This window comes from Lactuca sativa, chromosome 6 (genome assembly GCF_002870075.4).
Source record: "Lactuca sativa cultivar Salinas chromosome 6, Lsat_Salinas_v11, whole genome shotgun sequence".
Classification (NCBI taxonomy): domain Eukaryota; kingdom Viridiplantae; phylum Streptophyta; class Magnoliopsida; order Asterales; family Asteraceae; genus Lactuca; species Lactuca sativa.
In genome coordinates, this window is record NC_056628.2 from 39,203,452 (window position 1) to 39,214,380 (window position 10,929).

At 28.0% G+C, this 10,929-nt stretch overlaps 1 protein-coding gene across 2 annotated transcripts; it reads left to right on the top strand.

Annotated features, from left to right (window-relative positions):
- Positions 1-6,348: 6,348 nt before the first annotated feature.
- LOC111894183 (pentatricopeptide repeat-containing protein At3g58590) lies at positions 6,349-9,200 on the top strand. 2 transcript variants are annotated; one of them, XM_042895697.2, is made up of 2 exons: positions 6,661-6,796; positions 6,889-9,200. In XM_042895697.2, exon 2 carries the CDS (start codon positions 6,894-6,896, stop codon positions 8,694-8,696), a length of 1,803 nt encoding a protein of 600 aa, XP_042751631.1. In that variant the 5' UTR covers positions 6,661-6,796; positions 6,889-6,893; the 3' UTR covers positions 8,697-9,200. The 2 variants fall into 2 exon arrangements, with proteins under 2 accessions (XP_023746033.1, XP_042751631.1); XM_023890265.3 differs by having other exon boundaries at positions 6,349-9,198.
- Positions 9,201-10,929: the final 1,729 nt, after the last annotated feature.

The following is a 10,929-nucleotide window of genomic DNA, read 5'->3' on the forward strand; positions in this document are numbered from 1 at the left end:
AAATTTAGTGATCGCCCGCTAGGTGTTCGACATAATGCACTCTGTAATGATTTCATATTTTCTGCAAGAAAATTGTGAATGAAAATGATAGAATGTTGTAAATGCAAACATAACTTGCTTCCTAAATTGATTTTAGATGTTATTTTGTTTGAGTAGTTGGATTATCTAGTAAATATTTAGTGAAATATTTTTGATGATATGATATTCTAAGTAGTCTAGTTTGATAAGTAATATGGTACTTCTTAATTTGAATCAGATGTTACATTGTTTGATAAGTTAGATGATCCAGTAAAAATATTAATAAAATAGTCTTTGGTAACTTAATATTCTAGGTATTATGATTTGTAAAGTTAGGTGTTACTTCATAAATTTGATTTAAGATGTTATTTTATTAATTAACCTGATGTTATTGCTTACTTTGATAAGTCAAAACTAAAATTTTGAGAATTTATTATTCTATCCTGACATAACCGAATTCATCTCTTTATGTTTTAGTTCAATAATATTTGATTCAGATTTAGATTCTACATAATGTAGATTCTAAATCATCTCTTGTAATAGGATTTAGGAAGTTGTCAAACAATTTTTTCTAATTTAGGAATTATTTTTTGAAATTTATATTGTAGCTATGGTTAATGTTTGATCCTGATTTACTATAGCTTGGGCTAGAAATGAACTTCTTTATTGTAGTTTCGGTTAAATATTTTTGAAATTATTTACTGTAGCTAGGATTAGTGTTTGATACACATTGAAAGCTAATGAAATTTATTCTAATGTGTTCTTAATGTGACAGATGGAAATTTATTCTGGAACATTAAGTGGAAATGTGAAATATTGACTTGGGTAAAGAAGGTTATCTGCAAAATAAGAAGCATACAAAATAGATATGCTTTGACCAATCAGATTCCAATTCCATAAGAAAGTAACCGACAAAGCAAAGGAATAGCGAAAGGCTGATAAGGATGGTCATTAAAAATGATGAGGGAATGGATCGATGCAAGATACATGTTGGAAGGACGTGAATAATTTTTTTTGGAATATTTGAAAGTCTTTGATTATGAATGACATGGTAGTGTTTTGTTCGTTTGAATATTAGTTATCTTTTTTTTTTTTAGTTTTGAACAATAGGTATGGTTGTTTCAATGGCCAGTGAATGTTTCACAGAATAATAGTCATGGTCAAAAAAATATCTATGCTTTGACCAATTTGAAATATCATGCTTTTATGATCAAATGTTCATTTTTTGTTATAGTTCATGTACAATATTCTAATAGAGTAATGTTATAGGTTTTCTGTATATTTATAATATTCTATTAGAATAATGTTAAATGTTGTTTTTTTTTTTATAGATTTATATGAAATGACCTTTTTACAATAATAGTTTATAATTTATAGATATATGTGATGTTAATAAAACTTACTTACTGTGTATATGAGGAATATTCTAATAGAATAATTTTATAGGTTGTATGTTCATGTATAATTCTATTTGAATAATGTTCTATGTTTTAGAATATTAGAATATTACATATATTATATTTTTATGAACACTGAAATATTAGAATATTTCACTAGAGAAAAGTGGTCTCATGGTCTTACGGTCTAAAAAAAATTGACATTTAGAACATTCTATTAGAATAATGTTAAATTTTGTTGGTTTTTATAGATTTATATGTAATGACCTTTTTACAAAAAAAATGGAATTTATAGATATATATAATGTTAATAAGACTTATTTACTTTGTATATGTTGAATATTCTGATAGAATAATTTTATAGGTTGTACGTCCATGTATACTAATTCTTTTGGAATAATGTTATATGTTTTAGAATATTAGAATATTACATATATTATATTTTTATGAACACTAAAATATTAGAATATTTCACTAGAGAAAAGTAGTCTCATGGTCTCATGGCCTCACAATATTAAGGTCATCTCATTTGAATCTAATGCATGATGTATGATGTTAATAATCTAATTGAAATTTTTTTATAAGTTTCTTGTTAAATAATTTTATTTATTAAATAAAAATAATATATATATGTAGAATATTCAAATAAAATAATGTTATATCTTATATGTTTTTATAAATGTATATGTAGAATATTCTAATAGAATTATGTTATAGGTTTTTAAATAAATAAGTTAATTTATTACATGAAAATAATGTGTAGTACGTGTAGAACATTCTATTAGAATAATGTTATATGTTGTTACTTTTCAGAAGTTTATAAGTAATGAGCTTTTTAAAATATAACACTACTTGATTATATCAGTAATAAATATCAATGTAGAATATAACACATAACAATAATCAGATCTAGAATATTAGTCATAGTAAGAAAACACATTCAGTTACATCATCATTTATAAATATGTATTAGAATATTACACTTATAAATTATTAAAAATAGAATTATATACTTCAATAAGATATCAGTATCATCAATATAGAACATATAATAATAGACTATATCATTAAATATGTGCACTATATCATGTATCATATTCTAAACGAAATATGGAACTAATTGAGTAGTTCAACAAACAAAAATCAAAGTGGACATAACATTATATATATATGTACATGTAGAATATCCAAATCCAAACTAAATAATCATTAGTTGAAACGAGTTCATTGCTTGAGTGCGATTCTTCAGCACCATCATTAGTTTGACATACAAAAAAGTATTTCATTAATATTTATTATTGTATAAATATTTACAAAATTGTATTCTAAACTTAATTTTCTGAATATTTAAGGACGTATGAGTAATGTTTTTCAATTATTCTAATCAGAATAATATACCATGTACTATGTAATGTAATAAAAAATATGATGAAATGGGACCAAGTACCACTTCTGCTTCATGCTAAACCGGTCCAAATTCATCATTTACTTTACATGCTACTGAGAAGGAGGATAGTAACTAATCTAAACCTTTCACTCAGATAATCAAAATAATAAAAACAATGAGGAAACATGTTTCAAGCTTCCATCTTCAAGCTTCAAGCATCAACATGGACTGAGATTTCCCTACAATGATTACACTAATCTTTCATATATGCACCATTTTGTGTAATTGTCTTAATATGAAGGAAAAAGAATAACATTTATATCAACAAGAATATGATTTAATCATTTAGAGGAAAGCCAAAGGACAAAAAACTTTTGATAAGTATCCATTTCCATTTCAAAGTTAGTGAAGGTGCATGATCACTTGACTTGATGTAACATTTTGTTCTATTGTGATTATCTTCACCCTATATATGTAAAGTTCACACTTTAGTGCCATAAATTGATACTAGATAGCAATTAATTAGGAGCGTGTCTAGAGTTTAAATGCATTAGAACTTAAGTTATGATTATTCATTTAGGCATTTCATCAAACAGTTGGCGTATCAAATAATACTTCTCCAATTCTTTTGTCCTCAAATAGATGGTACATCAATTGCTACTAATGATGAGTTGTTGAAATTGTTCTATAATGGAGAAATTGTTCCTTCTTGATGATGAATTGAAGAAATCAATCCTTACTCATCCTTCTGTGGTTTGCAATTTGCGATTGAACAAAACTGATTAAGAAAATCATGAAGATATTGACTCATATTTGCAATTACAATTGAACGAATCCAACTCAAACAACCATCAAATAAAGAAAAAAGAAGATGAACTATCAAATCACTAAAATCGTGAATTTAATAGCTGAGATTTTGATAGGAGAGGATAATTGATAAATCAATGAATGTCAATCTTAAAATCACGTTGATATGGTATAAATACATACCTATTCAAGGCGATGAAGATCTTGATTTCCTGAATGTGATGATTTTGATATGAAGGATAATTGATCGATCAATGAATATCTATCCGACATAATGATGATCTGGTGTGAGATTTGAAGATCGAAGGAGATAAAGATCTTGATTACGTGAATATGAAGCTAATTTTTGTAATATGTATGTTGATGATCTGTTTAACCTAACAATGACTAATCAACCCTTAATTAACACCTGGTCTCAAATGAACCTCTACATATATATATATATATATATATATATATATATATATATATATATATATATATATCCCTACCTAATAAAAGAGTAGCAAATTTGTCACGTGTCCATCAATTAGAACTTGAAATTAATTATTTGTCACTTGTCAATCTTTGGTTTTTTCTCATTAATTACATTTCCACTAATTCAATCCTCCCTTTTACACAGATGAAACACGTCAGCAAAAAATTGATTTGTAATATCTGTTGCCTAATTTATTATAATAACCCTTAATCAATAAATATAATTTCAAACAATCACGTCACCTTTATGCAATCTCTTCAAATATACTAAATCCCTACATAACACCTATTCATTTTTACAATTTAATTTTCAAATTTTCAAATAAAACAATGTAAACAACTGTACAATATATTCAATATATATATATATATATATATATATATATATATATATATATATATACAAATATTTATCTCATCTGCAGTGAATATTCATGAATTTAAAAAAGTCAAAATTAAATTGTACTAATCTACTAAATTGAGTGATTGAAAATAAGCTTGATCTAAATTAAGCATAATATTATCCTTTCAATTTCACATTTTCATTTAAAACAACGATTGTAAGTTTATATAAATACAAAAATATATATCTTAATTAATAATTTATTTACAATAATTGATTAGTAATTATAATTTTTTTATAGATATTTAATTTATTTTATAACTGTGGTTAGAATATATATATATATATATATATATATATATATATATATATATATATATATATATATATATATATATATTGAGAGAGAGAGAGAGAGGACATAGAGAAAAATGCTCGGATAAATATGTTTTCTTGATTTCTTCTACGTCATCGCATTATTGATGTATTTAACAAATTTCTCGAGTTTTTGACCATAATAGGGTGGATGGAAAAAATATTTACCATTTTAGTGTTCTTTTAAAACTATTTATCATTTTAGTGTTTTTCTCATTTTTCTTTATTTTTTAGTTTCCTTTTTAGGTTTTTTTTTTAATTTAAATATCTTATTTTTCTTTTTTTTTTCTTTTTTATTCCACCTTTTTTTGTTTTTCTCATTTTTCTTCACTTTTTAGTTTCTTTTTAGTTTTTTTTTTAATTTAAATATCTTATTTTTTATTTTTATTTTTTATTCCACCTTTTTATTATATATATATATATATATTTATTTATTTATTTATTTATTTATTTATTTAAATGATAGCTTTCATTTTAGTTTTTTTTTATCTTTTTTTTTACTGTTTTTTAAATATATGTTTTTTTTATTTATTTTTTTCTATTTTATTTAAATATCTGATTTTCTTATACAACTTTTTTACCATCAAATTTTAGCCTCAATATTAAAAAATCATAAAAAATCACCACTATAATCAAATTTTAAGGTGCAAAAATTCCAACATTCACATATAATGTTTTTAAAGTGAAAAAAAAAACATCTCAACATTGTTTCTTACAGAAAAAACACCACAAAAAAAAACTCCAACATTGTTTATTAAAAAAAAAACATCACAATTAGCTTCATCTTCAACCGGTAAAAAATCATTACCTGTAAAAAAATAATAATAAGAGAATAACCATAACAAATACCATATTTTTTTTAATTACCTTGGCATAAACGGACATCGTTTTCGATAATGTCCCGGTTAAATCCACGTGCTCGAGAATGGTTGGAGAGTCATCCACTTAATAGATGTCCGTCTATACCAAGGTAATTTAAAAAATAATTTTTTTTACATGTAATGATTTTTTACCGTTTCAAGATGAAGCTAATTGTGATGTTTTCTTTTTGTAATAAACAATGTTGGAGTTTTTTTGTGGTGTTTTTTTTTTGTAAGAAACAATGTGAAGATATCTTTTTTTCACTTTAAAAACATTATATGTGAATGTTGGAATTTTTGCACCTTAAAATTTGATTATAGTGGTGGTTTTTAATGATTTTTTAATGTTGAAGCTAAAATTTGATGGTAAAAAGGTTGTATAAGAAAATCGGATATTTAAATAAAACAGAAATAAATAAATAGAAAAAACATATATTTAAAAAGCAGTAAAAAAAAAATAAAAAGAAAAACTAAAATGAAAGCTGTCATTTATATATATATATATATATATATATATATATATATATATATATATATATATATAAAAGTGGAGTATAAAAGAAAAAAAAATATTAAAATTTAAAAAAAAAACTGAAAAGAAACTAAAAAATAAAGAAAATAAGAAAAACAATAAAAATGTGGAATAAAAAAGAAAAAAAGAAAAATAAGATATTTAAATTAAAAAAAAAAAAAACTGAAATGGAAACTAAAAAATAAAGAAAAAGAAAAAAAACATTAAAATGATAAATAATTTTGAAAAACACTGTAAATATTTTTTCCGTCCATCCACCTATTGAACATATTCACCTTCTTTTTTAGATCGAACAACTTCACAGTAAGACCTGGCTTCTCCTCTCTTTAGGTTGATTCGAAAGCGCTTAAAGGTTAACTCACTTGAGTCAATCAAGTCGCTCCATGGAATCATTACAACGATGGGATTTAGCTTACCACAAATTGAATTCTTCCATAATAATCTCATATCTCTTTACGCTACGTTGGGCCACATTTCCATCGCCCGCAAGGTGTTCGATGAAATGCCTCATAGAAATGTCGTCTCTTATAACACCATGATTGGTGCTTATAGTCGTAACAAGGAAGACAATGAAGCTTGCAATTTGTTCGCTGACATGAGGTATCATGGATTCCTCCCAACTCAGTTCACATACGCCAGTCTTTTCTCGTGTGATTCATTAAACACTGATCAAGGATTCTGTCTGCAATCAGTGGCCATGAAGAGCGGGTTGCTCTTTGCTGATACTTTTGTGGGAACTGCTTTGTTGGGTTTGTTTGGGAGACAAGGTTACATCCGTGAAGCATTCATGGTGTTCGATGAAATGCCTTTCAAGAATCTAGTGACATGGAATGCAATCATATCTTTGTGTGGGCATCAAGGATTCACAAACGAATGCATGTTAATGTTTTCTCACTTTATGAAGACTGAAATCAAATTATCTGAAGCTTCATTCGTGGGTGTTTTAACTGGATTCCAATCTAAACAAAACCTAAAATCAGGTGAACAAATACATGCGTTGGTTATAAAGTTTGGAGTAGAACATAGTGTTGCAATTGCCAATTCACTTGTTAAAATGTATGGAAAATGTGAAGGTAACACATTTCTAGCAGAAAAAATGTTTCAATTTGTATCCAATAAAGACTTGATGACATGGAATACAATTATTGGAATAGTAGCGAAAGGGGAAAAACCCATAAAAGCAATAGAGTTCTTCTCCAAGATGTGCATAAATGGTTTTCTTCCAAACAAGATCACGTTTTTGAATGCAATCACTTCATGTTCAAGGTTAGATAATCTAACTTATGGAGAACTTATCCACTCCATGATAATTAAAAACCAATTTGAAAAAGATTCTCTTGTAGCCACTTCATTGGTTAATTTATACGCTAAACATGATAGATTAGATTATGCTCATCAATGTTTTGACAAAATACATGACAAGAATTTGGTGTCATGGAACACTTTAATTCATGGATATTCAGATAAACAATGTTCATCTTCTCTTCTCCTAATGATAAAAATGATACACTCGGGTATTTCTCCAAATGAATTTTCATTCTCTAGTGTTATAAAGTCACTTTTAGCTACAGAACTCAAGGAGATTCATTCTTTAGTTATAAAAACCGGTTTCCATTCAAACGAATACATAACAAGTTCCCTCATGACATCATATGCCAACAACGGTTTCCCTTCTGATGCATTGAGATTCTTTCAAGATTCCAAAATCCCACAATCGATTGTTCATATGAATGTTATATGTGGGATGTATAATAGAAATGGCGAATACCATAAAACTCAAGAACTGTTTTGTGAAGTAGGAAACCCTGATATTGTTTCATGGAACATTTTGATCGAAGCTTGTTCACGTAATGGAGACTACAAAGAAGCTTTTGAGCTTTTTCACCACATGTTGATTGACCGAATTCGACCCGATAATTACACATACGTTAGCTTGATAACTATTTCCACAAACTTATGTAACCTTCTTTTGGGTAGTTCTCTTCATGGGCTTATGATAAAATCCAATTTCAATCATTTTGACATAATGGTAAACAATTTAATGATTGATATGTATGGGAAATGTGGAAGTATTCGGGGTTCAATTATGATTTTTGAAGAAATGAGGAAGAAAAACGTGATATCATGGACAGTTTTGATTTCGGGTCTTGGGTTACATGGATTTGGAAAAGAGGCAATAGAAAAGTTTAAGGAAATGGAAAAGTTTGGTGTTAAACCTGATAAGATTGCTTTCATGGCTGTTTTTTCGGGTTGTAGACATGTGGGATTAGTGAAAGAAGGAATGGAATTGTTTGAAATAATGAAAGAAAAGTATGGGATTGAGCCAGAAATGGAACATTATCTTCTTGTTGTTGACTTAATGGCTAGATATGGTGACTTAAAGGAAGCAGAAAAGTTGATTTTAGGGATGCCTTTTTTGCCAAATGCAAGCATATGGCGTAGCTTTCTTCATGGTTGCAATAGAGCAAAATCTCTCGTTTCCCAAATTCAAGCATGTTAGTAATATCTAACATTTCTTTTAGGGAGTTTGCTTCTAGAGGTGTTGCTTTAATGGACATGATGGCTGTGACATTTTGTCAAAAGAATGGATTATTCGTTGGGTTTTTTTTATTTTATTTTATTTTATTTATTTATTTATTTTTTTATTTAAATGATTCGTAAATATGCTGTTCTTTTGTATTGATTTGGGTGTTTATTTATGGGGAAGTGGGATCGGGTTTACCAAAGGTGCAAAAAGAAAACTACAAGGGGTGTTTAGTATTTTTCTTATTTAGATTTATCTAGTTTATTATGATTTGGAGTCTAATTGGGAGTTTCCTTTTATCAATAGATAATATGGGTTTAGGAAGACCAATAAATTAGGAATAAATAAGGGATTAGGGCCAACTCTAAACAAGTTTTTGTGAGTTGTTTTCTTTTGTTTCGAGATCTCTTTGACTCTCGACTTTGAGGACCCTATCATTTGTTCTTTAAGCTAAGTTACAAGTATTCGTGTTTGTCAAATGGGATAATGACTTGAAAGGGTAACCAATTTTCGACTTTGTTCACATTTAGTCACTAAACTTTTTTTCGTTATCTATTTGTCATTGAACTATTGAAACTGTTCACATTTTACCCTTATGGCCGGCTGTTACCGGTCATAAGGGTAAAATGTGAACAATTTCAATAGTTTAGTGGAAAATAGATAACGAAAAAAAGTTTAGTGACTAAATGTGAACAAAATCGAAAGTTCGTTTCCCTCTAAAAAGTTCAATGGCTAAATGTGAACAAACTTCCTATTGTATTATGTTTTAGCAAATTATTTATTTTTGTTTAATTGTAGCAACATTTGTTGATGAAGAAATTTATGAAATAAAAAAACAAAATGTAACATCCGGATTTCCAGGTATCATAATTTAAATATTTTTCTTTTGAGTTAAGAAGAGAGACTCGACGAGTTGACGCCTCAACTCATCGAGTAAGGTCGCGACTGATGACTCGGATTAATGAATGGACTCGACGAGTCCGCGCTGTTTGTAGAAACCCTAAATCTTTGGGCTCGAGCCATATTTAAAGGCACTTATGGCCTTCAATTGCGACTACCTTTCCCATAAGTGAGAACCCTAGCGAGCTTGAGTGTGTAGAGTGAGAGGAAGAGTTATCTTGAGCTTTTTGGTGTGATTTTGCAAGAAAGGAGAAGAGTTCTAGCAAGAAGGACCAAGGAAGGTTATTGTTCTGAGTTATTCAAGCAAGGAGCTTCATTCTGAGGTACAAAAATGAACCTCTTTCCTTCCCTATTGTGTAGATTCCATTTTGGGGTTAGGGCTTGAATCACTTCATCTTTAGGGTTTTGATGCCTCAAACCCCTCTTGCAAGTTTGTGTTATAGATCTGGACCCTTCTAGGTCCAGAGAGCCGAGAATATGAAGCTTTAGTAGAGATAGGTGATGATAGAAAGGTGATGAAATAAAATGATGAGAGATAGGTGATGATAGAAAGGTGATGATAATTAGGTAAATAGATGATGATTAATAGGTGATGTAGGATGAAAAGAGATACCATAACCTTAACCGGCAATGTGGCGATGTAGTCATCTACCAGAGTATAGATGACGACCACAGACTATTCTAGACAACCCAGTGGAAACACCAGCAGGCCCATAACCTGTAGGTAATGAATTACGAGTTCAGGCAATGTTGTAACTACGTATTCATGCGATGATACTCTAACCCCTTACTATGAATTACGAGTTCAAACGATGTTGTAACTACGTATTCATGGGATGTCACAAATTCCGCATGCCAAACCAATGGTCATAATTCACATCAGTGAGAATGATTCATTTTTTTGTAAAACCAAAATTAGATTGGAAATTTTGATTTTTTATTTTGGAAAATGTCAAACCATTGGTTTTTTATTTCGGTTTCAGTTTTTTGTTTTTTTTTAAATATATTTTTAGGGTTTTGTTTTGTTTTTTATTTTATTTTATTATTTTTTTTATTTCATAGATTTCTTCATCAACAAATGTTGCTACAATTTAACAAAAATAAATAATTTGCTAAAACATAATACAAGAGTAAGTTTGTTCACATTTAGTCATTGAACTTTTTAGAGGGAAACGAACTTTCAATTTTGTTTATATTTAGTCAGTAAACTTTTTTTCGTTATCTATTTGCCACTAAACTATTGAAACTGTTCACATTTTACCCTTATGACCGGTAACAACCGGTTATAAGGGTAAAATGTGAACAATTT